Source organism: Callorhinus ursinus, unplaced genomic scaffold (genome assembly GCF_003265705.2).
Source record: "Callorhinus ursinus isolate GAN/ISIS: 27379988/994484 unplaced genomic scaffold, GSC_fseal_2.0 scaffold30, whole genome shotgun sequence".
NCBI lineage: Eukaryota > Metazoa > Chordata > Mammalia > Carnivora > Otariidae > Callorhinus > Callorhinus ursinus.
The window spans coordinates 1,929,552-1,945,301 of record NW_027397092.1 but is presented as its reverse complement, the minus strand read 5'-3'; the positions used below and the strand labels follow the sequence as shown (position 1 = coordinate 1,945,301).

Here is a 15,750-nt window from a genome sequence, read left to right as displayed (position 1 = left end):
AAGAAAATGATAATTCTCCAGCAGCCAAACCCAAAGACACAGAATATTGTGATCTAACTGTTAAAGAATTCAAAATAGCAGTTATGAAGAGATCCAACAACTCACAAGAAAATGCAGAAAGGCAATTCAATAAACTCAGGAATACAAGCAATGAGTTCTTCGGAGGAGTTCTGCACCAAAGAAACTGAAAATTTAAAAAGAACCAGACAGAAATTCTGGAGCTGAAAATTCAATGAATCCAGTGAAGAATGCATTAGAGCTTAAGAAATAGGGCAGATCAGATTGAAGAAAGAATTAGTGATCTGGAGGATAAGAATTTAGAAACAATTCAGTTAGAAGAGGAGAGAGAACTAAGAGTTTAAAAAAGTGAAGACACCCTATGAGAGCTATTAGATATTTATCATATCTAATACAAATAAATACAACAAATACAAATACAAATAAAACAAAAACTGGTCTACCAGATGGAGAAGAGACAGAAAAGGGAGCAGAGAGTATATTTAGAGAAAGAATAGCTGAGGACTTCCCAACCCTGGGGAAGGAACTGGACATACAAGTCCAGGAACCTAATAGAACACCTTATTATCAATGCAAAAAGACCTTCTCCCTTACAATGAGATGGTCAAAAGTCAATGATAGAAAATCATAAAGGCAGCAAGAGGTAAAAAGAAAACAACCTACAAAGAAACGCCCCCATTAGACTGTCAGCAAATTCCTCAGCAGAAATGCTACAATCCAGGAGAGAACAGAATGACATTCAAAATCTGCTGAAAAATAAAAATTGCCAGCCAAGAATATTTTTATGGCAAAGTTATCCTTCAGACATGAAGGAGAAATAAAGGTTTTCCCAGACAAAAACTGAGAGAATTCACCACCACTAGACCTGCCTCGCAAGAAATGCTCAAAGATGTTCCTCAAGCTGAAATGAAAAGATGCTAATTACTTATATAAAAGTAAATGAAAGTGCACAATACTCTAGCAAAGGTGAAAATAAACAATAGGGTAGTATGGGTAATGGGACTTTGAGTAGTTTGGACAATTTAACTATATTAATTCTTCCATTCTATGAACACAAAATGTCCTTCCATTTGTTTGAGTCTTCTTTGATTTCTTTCAACAAAGTCCTATGGTTTTCATTGTATAGATTTTTCACTTCCTTAATTAAATTTATTCTTAGGTATTTTGTTGGTTTGGAGTGAATGGGGTATTTTTCTTTGTTTGCTTTTCCAAACATTTCAATCCAATTGATTTCTATGTTGATCTTATATCCTTCAACCTTACTAAATTTGTTGATTAGTACCAGTAGTTTTTTCATTGAGTCTTTGGGATTTTCTCTATGGAAAATCATATCATCTGCAAATAATACCAATTTATCAATCATACCAATTTTACTTCTTCTTTTTCAGTTTGGATGCCTTTTATTTATTTATTTATTTATTTATTTATTTAGTCTTGCCTGATTACCCTTGCCTATGCCTAATTATCCTGACTAGGACTTCTGGTACTATGTTGAATAAGAATGGTGAGAGTGGGCATCATTTTCTAGTTTTCGATCTTAGGGGAACAGCTTTCAACTTTTCTCCATTGAGTATAATGTTAGCTGTGAGGTTGTCATACATGGCCTTTATGTATGTTACTTCTATACCCAATCTACTGAGAGTTTTTATTATAGAAGAATATTGTATTTTGTCAAATGCTTTTTCTGCATCTATTGAGATGAGCATGTGATTTTTATCTTTCATTCTATTAATGTGGTATAAAACACTTGCTGATTTGTGTATGTTGAAACCTCCTCACATCCTACCGACAAATCCCACTCAATCATGATGCATAATGTTCCTGAATTAAGTTTGTTTATATTTTGTTGAGAATTTTTGCATCTACATTCATCATTTAATGATCTATAGTTTGTATAGTTCTTTTCTTGTAGTGTCCTTATCTGACTTTGGTATCAGGGTAAGGCTGGCTTTGCCTAATGGGTTTGTAAGTGTTCCCTCCTCTTCAGTTTTTTGGAAGATTTTTGAGAAATACTGGCATTCACCCTTCTTTAAATGTTTGCTGTTATTCACCAGGAAAGCCATCTAGTCCTCTGTGTTGGAAAGTTTTGGATTACTGATTCCATTTCTTTTACTTATTGGTCTGTTCATACTTTCTGTTTCTTCCTGACTCAGTGTTGTGTGTTTCTAGAAATTTACCTAGGTTGTTTAATTTGTTGGTATATAATTGTTTATAGTAGTCTCTTATGGTTCTGTATGTTTTTGCAGTATGAGTTGTAATGTGCCCTCTTTTGTTTCTGATTTGAGTGTTCTATGTTTTTCTTTGGTTAGTCTAACTAAAAGTTTGGACATTTTATCTTTTCAAAAAGCCAACTCAGTTTTGTTGGTCTTCTCTATTGTTTTTCTTTTCTCTATTTCACATATTTCTTCTCTGGTCTTTTTAAAAAAGATTTTATTTATTTACTTGAGAGAGAGGGCATGGGGGGGGAGAGGAGCAGAGGGAGAGGGAGAAGCAGACTCCCTGCTGAGCAGGGAGCCTGACTCTGGGCTCAATCCCAGGACCCTGGAATCATGACCTGAGCCGCAGGCAGACACTTAACCAACTGAGCTACCCAGTTGCCCCTTCTCTGGTCTTTATTATTTCCTTTTTTCTACTAATTTTGGGCTTAATTTTCTCTTTCTAGTTCCTTGAGCTGTAAATTAGGTTGTTTGAAATCTTTCTAATTTTTTAATGGATGCATTGAACACTGTGAACTTCCTTCTTAGAACTGCTTTTGCAGCATCCCATAAATTTTGGTATGTTGTGTTTCCATTTTCATTTGTTTCAAGACATTTCTTCTTTGACCCACTAGTCGTTCAGAAGTGTGTTTAGTTTGCACATATTTGTAGATTTTCCAGCTTTCCTCTTGTTACTTACTAGTGTCTAGTTTCATATCATTGTGGTTGGAAAAGATAGCTAGTATGATTTCAGTCTTCTTAAATTTGGTAAGACTTGTCTTTTGCCTTATCATATGATCTATCATGATGAATGTTCCACGTGCACTTGAGAAGAATGTGTATTCTGCTGCCAATATTGGATAGAATGTTCTACATAGGACTGTTAGGTCCATTTGGTCTAAAGTATGATTCAATTCCAATGTTTCCTTGTTGATTTTCTATCTGAATAATTTATCAATAATTTATCATTGCTGAAAGTAGGGTATTGAAGTCCCCAACTCTTATTATACTGTTGTCTATTTCTCCCTTCAGATCTATTAGTATTTGCTTGATATATTTAGGTGTACCAATGTTGGGTGAGTACATATTTATGATTGTTAGATTTCTTGGTGTATTGACACTTTCTTCATTATATAATGACTTTGTTTCTTGTTTCCATGTTTGGTTTAAAGTCTATTTTGTCTGACATAAGTATAACTACCCCACTTTCTTTTGATTTCTACTTGCATGGAATATCTTTTTCATAAATTCATAAATTCAATCCATTTAAAGTAATTATAGTTAGGTAAGGACTTACTGTTGCCATCTTATCTGTTGCTTTCTGGTTGTTTTGTCTATCCATTGTTTATTTTTCCCTCTGTTTATGCCTACCTTTTGTTCATGGATGGATGTCTAATTAGTTATTGTTATGTACATTGGTGATCTATTAGGTTCATGAACTTGGATGCCTGAGTCTTTTCCCAGGTTTAGAAAATTTTCAGCTATTATTTCTTTATTTTATTTATTTGTCAGAGAGAGAGAGAGAGCACAAGCAGGGGGAACAGCAGGCAGGGGGAGAGGGAGAAGCAGGCTCCCCGCTGAGCAAGGAGCCTGATGTGGGACTTGATCCCAGGACCATGGGATCATGACCTGAGTTGAAGGCAGACACTTAACTGACTGAGCCACCCAGGTATCCCTATTATTTCTTTAAATAAACACTTTGTCTCCTTCTCCCTCTCTTCTTCTAGCATCCCAATTATTCTCATATTTGTCCTTTTGATTGAGTCCCATAGATCACTCAGGCTTTGCTTTTTATTCCTTTTTTCTTTGTTCACTTCTGAATTATTTCTAAATTCCTGTCCTCTAACTCACTAATTCTAGCTTCCATTTGCATGTCTCTGCTGCAGATGCTGCTATATTCTTCATCTCACTCATTGAATTCTCCAGCTCCAGACTTTGTTTGGTTCTTTCCTATAATCTCTATCTCTTTGGTGAAGAGTTCATTCTAGTTGTTCAGTTGTTTAACTGTTTTTTTCCCTATTATCATTGAACTGATTTTCTTGTAGTTCCCCGAATTTCTTCAAAATAACTATCCTGAATTCTTTCTTTACCAGTCAAATCACAGTATTCTGCAGCTATGCACTGAGCTGTTGGGAAATTATTTATATCTTCTTGGGGTGACATATTTTCTTGATTTTTCATGTTCCTTATATTTTTGCATTGTTGTTTTCCCACTTGAAACCCACACCTCCTTAAATCTTTATTGATTGCTTCAGATGGGGTAGTGATCATTGGAGTTGCTATAACTGGGTTTTCTTTTTGTTTTTTTTTTTTTTAGGTTTTATTTAAATTCAAGTAAGTTAACATATAGTGTATAGTTTCAGGTGGGGTTTCCTCAGCTTTTGAATGGGTTGACCTGGCTCCACTATCCTTGCTCCCTCTTTTGGCAGAATTCTTAAGCTTTTACATCTTTTCTTAGGCTTATAACTCAACAAGCCCATGTAGGAAACCTCTCTTTCGTTTTCCAGAAGATGACTTTACAGTTCCAGTTTGTGGTATTGCCCTTGCCCACAGATCAATTTTTTCTGAGAGCACTGCGGATACTGGACCTGCTCTCACCAACACTGACTTGGAAGCACTAACAAGGATCGGGCCACAGAGTCGGGGAGGGAGAGGCTGGTTTAGCACTCAAGGGTGGGGGTGCGGTGGGGAGGTTAAGCGGGATGCTCCAAAAGGTTGTGGGTGACAACTTCCTGGTGAAGTCCCAAAGCAGTCAGTAGGAACCATGTTCCTTCAATGCCCTTTGATATTCTTACCTGTTTCCTTCCCTTTCTCCTCACTCCCCCCAGTCATGGATGTCCTGCCTCTGGATGCTACTGGAGGAAAATGCACACCATGACCCGCAAAACTGGGGTAGTCGGGCACTCACTTACAGCTTTCTGTCTTCTCCACAGGAAAGGCCGCCAACACTTGACAGCTTAGCCCCATGTGGGCTCTGGTGGAGCTTCTCCCTTTCTGCTGTGTACAAACTCAACCTTCCTGTTCCAAAGGTGTGCTGGAATTTCCCCACAAGCAGGCTGGATTTCTACAAATTCTTTCTTGCCTGTGTATATCTGAATAGGCCAGCACACTCCAGGTTTTTTCCCTTACTGGGGCAAACAGGGGTCCACAGGACTACCTTGGATCCACAGCCTTTACCAGGTGTTTGTCCATCTTTGGAAGCACAGGTGGTTAAGAGTCATCTCTTGGTGTGGGGTGCTGGGTCCAATAGCACCCAGTGAGGCACTTTTGTTCATGCACAAATTTCTACTTAGTTGTTTAAAAAAAGTGTTGGTGGCGGTGGCAGTGGAGGTGGCGGGGAGAGAACAAGGAGGAACATCCTACCCCCCTCCATGATGCTGACATCTCTCCCCATTCATTTTTAGGGAGAAACCTATTAAAGGTAATTCTGACACAGAAATTCTGTGATAGGGCATGGGTGGGAGCCTGACAGGTACCCTCATCTCTTCTTCACCCGCAATAATCAATTTCTCGCTCTTCAATTTGATATCCCCCTCTCCACACCCCTTCCCCTAGTATATTTTAACATCTGGGTTTGGAGTTGCATTGAGTGAGCTGTGCTGTCAACAGCTGGAAAGCCAACAGCTGGGTCCTAATGAAATCTGACAATCTCCCAAAATAGTTGTGATTTTCACTGGTTGAGTCATGACAGTTATTACTTTTGGTGCTCTGAAAGACTCTTTTGGTCAGATGTCAATGAGCTGTGGAGGAGTGGTAGACAGGGACTCTTTTCTTTGCCAACTGGTCGTTTGATATGAGGCACCTGGAATGAATGGGAGGCAGCTGTAGACTGAAATTTAAAAGACTCTCGTTGTGCCCCTGGAGGAAGGGTTTCTTTTTTGGGAGCCAACGAGACCTCTATATCCATAGATCCTAGAGTTGTGAGAAGCAGCAGCAGAAATTCCCCTGGTGGGTCACTGGGAGTGCTATGCTTACTTCTATCCCTTGGTACCTGGACCCATGTGGTATACCTATTGACAGCAGAGTACCATATAATGATCGTTGATTTAGAGTATACGTTACATCCTGGAGAATGTTGTCCCATCTTTGCAGGATTATCTCCAACCTGTTGCCTCCCATGTGCCTTTGAAAAAAGCTGTTCCATCATTCTATATCAGTCCAGTGGCTTCTGAGTTTGGTAGCAAATGACAGGATCAGTCCGTCTCATTGTTCTGTGCTTACTGCTGTGCTTCCTTTGTTGTAAAATGGATTCTTGGGTCCTTCACCATGGTACGTAGGATCCTAGGTAGTGGACCAATCAAACCTTTTGTAAGCCCTTGGATAGTGATGTTGGCGGAGGCCATGGGGCCGGGAAAGGTAAACTCATAGCCAGAATGTGTGTCAATTCTAGTCAGGATTAATTCACCCCCTTTTCTAAGATGGAAGGGGTCCAAAGTTACCTGCCACCAAGTGTCTGCCTGGTTTCCACAAAGGAAGGTGCTGTTATCAGGGGCTCAGTGTTGGTCTGTTACTGGCAGGTAGAACATTTGACAAAAACGGTAGCTAAATCAGCCTTGGTGAGAAGGAGCCCACACTGTTGGACCCGTGTGCAACCTCCACCTTTCCGCTACTCTGTTCAAGCTCCCATTGTACCAACACTGTAGTGGCCAGGAACAGAGGCATAATGACACTTTACTGAGTCAATCTGTTTGGTAGTATAGTGTCTCTTCTGTGACAGATGATCTCTGATGGCTAACAGGATTCAACAATCTTTGTGTTTTCATGCTCATTCCTATGGAACTATTCACATGCCTTTTCCTCAAACCCCCTCATCCCTCATATTCCAAGCTTTCTCTTTCTGGGCCTTTGGCTAATCAGCCAAACCATCAGCTAACTGCCCATGAATCCCTGGGTCACTTTTTTACATAGTGGATGTACATGTATACAGCCCAAAGCTCTGAGCATAGGAAGGATTTCTCCTCACCATTATCTTTCCCTGGAGCTGAAGGAGAGGCACTGGTCAATAGCGGAAAATGCAATTGGGGCCAGGACTTGTGCAGCCGATCTGTGCCTTCTGGTCCCATCCTTTCCCATGTACCACTTGCATCTTCCTACACATTGTTGCTGGGTCCACCTAACCAGACTTCTGCGAGTCTGGCAGATCCTAGCTCCATTCTGGATGTATGATCATTTCCCAGATCAGATGCTTATCTCAACCAGGGCCCAGTAGCGCCCAAGGAACTGTGTTTCAAATGATGTATAATTTTCCAATGCAGGGGGCAAGGTATGGTTGCAGATTTATAGGAAGTTTATGTTGTAATTCTCCAACTGGGTCATGTCACAGACACCACATGGCATCTTTTTCCATCGCTGACACCTCCTCTATCATTGGGTCTGTCAAGCAATTTGGTCCAAGAGGAAAGATCACTTGCATTGCAACCTATGGCAGATCCCTCTTCTGTTCTGGGCCTCACTCAAAGCTAGAAGTTATTTGTGTAAATTTGCTGGAACAGTGTTCCCAATATTAAATATGCTGCCTCCAGAGTCTGAAGAGGCCTACCAACCACTAGTGCTTGCCTCAGAGTGGGGGAGTTGTTAAATACTTTACTTTGAAAGGGGTATCCTGGAATATCCTAGATCACTGGATCCCTAAAAATGTTCCTGATATGGTAGGCCCCTGATTCTTCATAGGGTTCATCTATTACCAGGGAGGGCATATATCTTCAAGTCCTTAATGTGCTTGCAACTCCTTGTTCATCCAGCTCAAGTAACACAATGTCATTGGTATGTGAACCAATGTGATCTTAGGTCAGCTGATGATCCAGATCCTTTGTGACTGTATTGAGGGCAGGTGAGTTAACATTTATGGTACACTGTTGTGTATCCATAACATCAACTTTCTGTCCCTCCTAACAGGGGTGAAAAAGAAGGCATTTACCAGATTGGTGGCCATATTCCATCAACATGAGGCCTTGTTAACCTCCCCTAACAAAGATACCACATCTGGTACAGCAGCGACAACTTGGTGAAGTTTGCAGTGGCCCCATCATCCTCCAAGATCCATTTGTAGGGAACAGACTAGACAATTCAGGGGGTATGCAGTGGAGACCACCATTCTTGCACCACTGAGGTCTTTCTCTTCTTGATCTTTCTCTTCTACCCAAGATATAATATTGCTATTTCCTATCATGGCTGAGAGTATGGAGGCAATTTCAAAGCTTCCACTTAGTCTTCCTTTCTACAGTAGCTCTTACTCCACAGACTAAGGAACCACTAGGAGCATTTTTATCCCCAAACATTGGGTTGATGCCAGTTAGATATATTCAGGGATGGGGAAAATGACCACGAGGTGGATTTTTGAACCCAGTAGACTAGGAGCTAGACCTGGGCCAGGGCTGAATTTATTACCTAGTCCCTATATGACCCCATTGTAATGGGGGCAAGGGTGCATGATGTCTGATCCCGAGTTATATCACTGTCACCTTTGAAACTGTGCCCAATACTACACAGAATATTGGGTATTTTTTCCATTTCCCAGGGTATGGTTACCACTAAGTTCCTTTGGGGAAGCATACCATAGGCACATGCCATGGTAATCAAGGTCTTTCCCTCCTGGAGATTTGGTATTTCTGTCAGGGAGTGAGCTCTGGGTCTGAGAACCAGCTTAGGATTATTGCAAGATCTCATCATCTTCATTGCTGTCAGGGCTCGACTCTGTAGCGGCATTTCCCACCATCAGCCCTGGCCTTCAGAAGACAGCCTGTACTGAGCTTCTAAATGATGGTGTTCCTTTAAACAGAACATTCCTTGTTGCTATGGTAAATGGAGAACCTCTGTGTTGTCTTACATTATGGTACATTCAGTCTAATGCACATACCTCCTCGAGCTTCTTGATCCCTTCTTCCCCTTTTCTGCCTTGGAAGTTCTGTGATACTTAGCTGGGCCAAGCTAGGTGGCTAAGGCTTTCTCCAAGTTTCCAAGAACTACCCTAGCCATGTATGGGCACTGTCTCCCTGGGTCTCTGCCAGAGCTAAATCTTATCATTGGAAAGTGCTTACATATATATAAACTCTCTCTCATCCAACTTTATGTTCCTTCCCCCCTTGACCCAGAATGCTCAGGATCCAGGCTCATATGTACTCTCTTGGCTCCTCTGAGTTTATTTGGGCAAAGTTTTACAGCAACTTTGGCAGGTCCAGCACCGGACTGAGCCTTGTGTTGGGTCTTCTGCACCCTAGTTACTGGCTTAGTGTCAGAGCAGGTGAGGCAATCCTGAGGAGGGTACATGTTATCCTGCAAGGTAGAAGTTAATGCATCCTCTTCAAGCAAAGAAGAGGAAGGCACTGAGTAGAAGCTTAACAGGAGGAAGGGGGCTACCTTCTGCAGGTCCATATCCAAGATTTTCGGGTGCATTAATCCAGACGTCCTCATCCCAAGTTTCAGGTCCTACTTCTTTCCAACCATGTCCCTGACCTTGGCTTAGCAGATACGATGGTGCTGGAATCCAGTCTTCTCTTGAAGACCTCCAGTCTTCAAGTCCTGGCCCTGATCCTCAGCATTTTCCATCCTCCAGCTGCAGGAGATGAGTCTTTTATACTGTCAAGGAGGCCCTCTGGCTTTCATACACAGCCTTTAATTGGTGATTAATTACCCTCAGCATTTCTCGAATGCACTGACTGCCCCCAACAACCAACATCCAATTCCATACTCTTTGTAATTACTACTTCTCTTGAACTTCTCCAAGGCCTGAGACATTGTCCCTACCAGAGCATTCCCAGTATCCCATTCCAGTTAAGCACCAGTGAAAAGTTTCAACAATTACATTGCTACGGCATGCTGATGTGATCCATGCTCCATGTGCCACCAGTAACGGGAACCTCCACTGCCAGCCTGCCAGTGGGTGATCCAGCTCCAAAATTTTAGAATCTGCTTCCTGAGACCATTCTTGGCTATTGTTGCCTTAGATGGGCTTCCCTGAAAAAACAGACTGAGATGGAGATTTGCATGCAGGACATCCACAGCGGTATGCCACCGGGATCAAAACCTGTGTCTGCAGGAAGTACGATGAGGCAGACAAAAAGAGTTAAGTAGCAATGCAGTCACAACAAAGGCCTCAGCTGATTGCATGGGTAGCACTGAAGCTGGGATGGCCTTTCAGAGTTGTCTCACCTTAGGCAAGGGGGCTGGGCTTTTATAACTTGGATGTGGAATGTCTTTGGAGAAGAGTCAGGACTTAGGTGAGTGAGCTCTCTTCAGTTGGTGGATATTCTAATAGCAACTTTGCTGAGTGTGCTCAGCCACCAACTCCACCAGCCGCGGAGGAAATGAGTGCTTCGGTCCTAAAGGATGCACCCGAGAACCTTCTGAGAAGCCCAGTTTCTATCCCCAAATTGCTGCCCTGTTTCCTCCCTCTCACTATAGATAATATTTTTAAAAATATATAGTGTATCCTTCCACTTAAAAATATAAACAATACACGCACACACTACATACACACACACACTCATTCTTTTTCTTAGGTAACTGGTAGCCTATTGTGATGGTTAATTTTATGTGTCAACTTGACTGGGCCACAGGGGTGCCCAGACATTTGCTTAAACATTGTGGGTGCTTCTGTGAGGGATTTTGGTTGAAATTAACATTTAAGTCAGTATACTGAGTGAAACAGATAGCTCTCCCCAATGTAGGTGGGCCTCACCCAAAGACATGAATCAAATAAAAAGGCTGACCCTCAACCAAGTAAGAGAGAGTTCCTCCTGCCTGTCTTCAAACTGGGACACTGGCTTTTTCTGCCTTCAGAATCAAACTTTTATATACATCTCTTATGTTACTTAGAAAATATCACCAACACCATGATTTTATTTAAAGAGATTTATTAAAAGCAATTGGCCTATATGATTACAAGGGCTGATAAAAGCCCCAAGATCCTCAGAGTGAGTCAGCAATCTGAGATTTAAGAGAGCCAAAGATGAAGTTCCAGTCCAAGTTTGAGGGCCTGAGAACCAGGAGAGCCAAATGGTGTAATTCCAGTCTAAAGGCTGGCAGGCTTGAGACCCAGGATAAGCTGATGTCAGTTTTTCTGAAGGCAGGAAAAAGCTGATATTCCAATTTGAAGACAGTTAGGTAGAAGGAAATCTCTCTTATTTGGATGTGAATCAGCCCTTTTATTCTATTCAGGCCTTCAACTGATTGGACGAGGCCCACCCACATTAGGAAGAACAATCTGCTTTACTCAGCCTATTGATTTAAATGATGTTAATCTTATTATACAGAAAGTTGCCAACTTACAATGGCACAACTTACAAATTTTCGACTTTATGGTGGTGCAAAAGCAATACACATTCAGTAGAAACTATACTTCAAATTTTGAATGTTTGTCTTTCCCCTGGCTAGCAACAGGCAGTACAATACTCTCTTGTGATGCTGGGCAGCAGCAGCGAGCCCCAGCTCCCAGTCAGCCATGCAATCACGAAAGTAAAACAACGAATACACTTAGGACCATTCTACCCACGTAACCATTCTGTCTTTCACACGCAGTATTCAATAAACTATATGAGACATTCAACAGTTTATTATAAAATCAGCTTCGTGTGAGCTGATTTTGCCCAACTATAAGCTAATGTAAACACGCTGAGCACATTTAAGGTAGGGTGAGCTAAGCTTTGATGTTCAGTAGGTTAGGTTTATAAAATGCATTTTTGACTTAGGATATCCTCAACTAATGACTGGTTTATTGAGGAAGATCTATGAATACACAGTCATCCTATTGACTCGTTTTCTCTGGAAAACCTCGACTACTAAAATACCATATGTAAGTTTTTCCATCTTGCTTTTTTCACTTAACAGTCTATTCTAGGGGTCAATTTGTGGCAACATACACAGCCATTTTTCATTTGGATTGTTCCATAAGATTCCGTAGTGTGGATGTAACCTAGCTTTCCAACCAATCTCCTTCCAAAGGATATCTGGGCCATTCTGGTCTTCTGCTATTACAACTAGTGTGGCAGTTACTACAATTTTACCAGTTCCTTACTGGTAGGTATTTAAGGTATCTCCAGTTTACTATTTTTGGCTTTATAAAAAACTGATGCAATAAATACTTTGTATGTAAAGATACCAAGGATGCTGTATAAGGAGAGTCCTGAGAGTGGGTCATGGGTATGTAAGAAATGTATATTTTTAATTTTTAAAAATTTTCACAAAGTTGGGGTGCCTGGGAGCGTCCAACTCTTGCTTTCGGCTCAGGTCAGGATCTCATAGGTCGTGAGATCGAGCCCCATGCTGGGGTCCGTGCTCAGTGAGGAATCTTCTTGGGATTCTTTCCCTCTTCCTCTCCCTCCCCTCCCTCCCCCTTTACCCCTCCCTGTGCTCATGTACTTTTTCTCCCTCAAAAATAAATAAAATTAAAAAAAAATTTTTTTCACAAAGGTTGGCATATGCTTTTTATTTTTATATATATTTTTAAAGATTTTATTTATTTCTTTGACACAGAGAGAGAGACAGCTAGAGAGGGAACACAAGAATGGGGAGCAGGAGAGGGAGAAGCAGGCTCCCACTGAGCAGGGAGCCCGACACAGGACTCTATCCCAGGACCCTGGGATCATGACCTGAGCAGAAGGCAGATGCTTAATGACTAAGCCACCCAGGCACCCCAGCTTGGCATATGCTTTTCTTAAAAAAAGTTAACGATACATTACATTCCCACCAGCAACATATGACCATTCTCATTCCTCACATCCTCTTCAGCATTGGATGTTGTCACCTGTTTTAATTTTTGCTCATAAGACGAGTGAAAATAAAATCTCACTGTCCTTTTAACTTGCATTCTTTGACTACTCGTGAAATTAAGCATCTCTACCTATTCCTTGGCTACGGAGATTTAGTTTTCCATGACTCGCCTATTTTTGCCATTTGTACAATGTTTTCTTTTTCTTACTAGAATATATTGGGAGACAAAAAACCTTTTAATTATTTCTTGAGGTAAAACTAGTAACTGCCCCAGAAGTTTTCCTAGTTTTGGCACATCCCAGTCAAACCCAAACTTAATCTTCCCACAATTTTCCCTGCAAAACAAAAGGAAGAGAAAAAAAAGTAGAAACACTGCCAGGCACTATGTGTGGTAGTGTTTACAGCTCCAGAGAGGTGGTACAGTAGGCACTCAAAACACATTTGTCAAATGACCAAAGACCAGGGACTGCCCTGAATGCTCTGCTGTGCGGAACTTTTACACATCTCCGAACTGATGGAAATCCTAATAATCGCAGACTGAATTTCTGTGGCTGTAAAAAGAAGGAAGCTCAGAGTTAAATATGATTTAGAAAAAATAAAGTGACTTTTTTTACCTCCCAGAGCCCATGGAGTAAAATTCATAAATGCCACAAATCTAAGGAAATGTGTCAAAGAGAATATTTGGGGAGGACTAGAACTGTAAAACCACAACACAACAACAACAGAAATACCCACCTTGGTCTAACTGGAAGAGGAACCTCGTTCATGGTTCAGAAGGTAAGTCCAAATAAGAAAATGTGGGCCAATAATGGGAAATCAGAATAGGAGATTGTTAAAACTTAAGCAAACACTTTAGCTTTGACTTTGGGATGGAACAGTCAGGTGGAGCCCCACAGGGTTTTGTGTTCAAAAGCAACTAGGTATTTGCCAAAATTATTTTTCACCAACTGAGCAAGAAGGGACCAGATGAAAAACTTACACTTATCTGTGTAAAGTAGGCTTTGTAATTTCTCAATATGGATTTCAGAAAAAGATCTGTCATCTCCCACCTCACATCTGTACACAACACTACCCGATACACTCCTCTTGACTTGTGAAATAACTGAGTTTTAGATAATTTAGTGAGTTTTTGAATATTAAAAACATAAGTATGAATTAAATAAATCAACATCAACAGCTGTTTAACAGTGATAAAATATACTTTTATTTACTTTGTTGAGTCAGAGGGTCGTAAAAAAATTATTGCTAAAGTAGATATCAGGCAAACAGAAAGGTGCTTTAGAAGTCCAGTTACCTTGGAGTTTATTTAAACTAAGAGGAAAAGGTCATAATGTTTTCATGCAATACATACTTGGTTCTTTAAATAACAATTGTGACAAATAACAAAGAATTATGGAATGCTGCACTTGTGATCCATACAAAACACCAACATTTTGGATTGTACATAATTTAAAGAAATGTCTCAAACACTTTTTGAAATACTGTAGCAGCCAATACATAGAGGCATGCCTTAGGTGGGCACGGGAATGCAGTTTAGAAAAGAAAGAGAAATATCACACTGGAACTACCCAATTTCTTCAAAATCACTGAGCAAGAAAAGCAACATTGAACTTCCATACCAATTTTACACAAATTTTATACAGTACCTTGACTTAAATCCAAGAGCAAAAGTTAAGACTCTCCTCCTCTATTTTTGGTAAACAACTGCATGGTAAACTTAGATGACTTTTCCCCCTGGATTTTACCTGGGAGTGGCCTTTTTAATTTTTTATTTAAAAGAGGGCAGGTTTGGCACTTTTATACTGATGTCACCAATGTTAATATTTCTTGGGATCTCAGGAAGATTCATATTCTTTACAGCTGATACAGCACGGGCTGGAGCTCCCGCTAAGCCAGCCTGTATACAGAAGCAAATAAAAGAAAAGAAAATGTACAACTCAGGTGTAGCTCATCAAAAAACACTAAAAATGGAGGACAATGATAAAAGGTTTTCATATAACAAGCTTAGAGACCAGATGGTAGTCTGAATTGGTATGGGATGGTTATTTTGAAATTCTAATCTATAAAGAGAAAACAGTTGGCACATTAAAAAATACAGTGAATACATGCAATGATAAGAATGTAAAAATTAGACACAAATTAGCCTGTACTACTTAGATGTCATATCCAATATTCAAATGACAAAAACTAGATCTTCACCTATATCTTCACTTACTGACTTATGATATAAGCACGAAGCATATTTTACATTAGTTTCCTTTTAAACATCTCTTGCAACAATCATGATAGATTTGGGGTTTTTTTTTTGCTTTTAAAACAGCATTTATTATCAAAATGTCTGTGAAATAAAAACAAAGTAATAGATCATACTTGTTTAGTTTCTTTACATAGGGCCAAACCCTTAAAACGTTTCAAAACAACAAATTTTTTATTTTAAATTGTGGAGGCTCTTCTAAACTTTTTTAGGGAAGTTCTAAAACACCGGGGGGGGGGGGGCAATCAGGCTTTTAAAGTAAAGCCTCAGTCCAAAGAAAAGTTCTGCCTAAAAATGAAACTGCAACAAAAGGATCTTTCCAACCTTCGATGCGTTAGAAAAAATACAATGAATGATTAAAAATACTCTGTCACATAAAGTAGATCCAACAACATTGGTTCAGTTTACAATATACAAATTTGGAGAAAGGAGAGCATAAATGCAAAAGATAGTATTTATATAAATAAGTGAATTTTAAAACTTCTACTAGCATTAGTGTACAATATTTCACTTTCATCTTAGTAGGGATATTTGTATTTTGTGAAACAATTTTGAAAGAAAATATGATAAAAGAAA

The 15,750-nt window shown here is 40.0% G+C and overlaps 1 protein-coding gene across 5 annotated transcripts in view; it reads right to left on the bottom strand.

Moving 5' to 3' along the window:
- Nucleotides 1-15,750, bottom strand: part of AP3S1 (adaptor related protein complex 3 subunit sigma 1) — a 107,132-nt gene that overhangs the window by 23,825 nt on the left and 67,557 nt on the right. For 2 of the 5 annotated variants that reach the window (XM_025860811.2, XM_025860810.2), the window contains one exon: nucleotides 14,101-14,817. The exons of 1 other annotated variant lie outside the window; for it this stretch is intronic. In XM_025860811.2, the coding sequence (XP_025716596.1) occupies nucleotides 14,689-14,817 (129 nt within the window). In that variant the 3' untranslated portion in view covers nucleotides 14,101-14,688. Of the gene's footprint in view, nucleotides 1-14,100; nucleotides 14,818-15,750 lie in introns of those variants that run through there. 2 more of the 5 variants (XM_073878550.1, XM_073878549.1) reach the window with 1 other exon arrangement.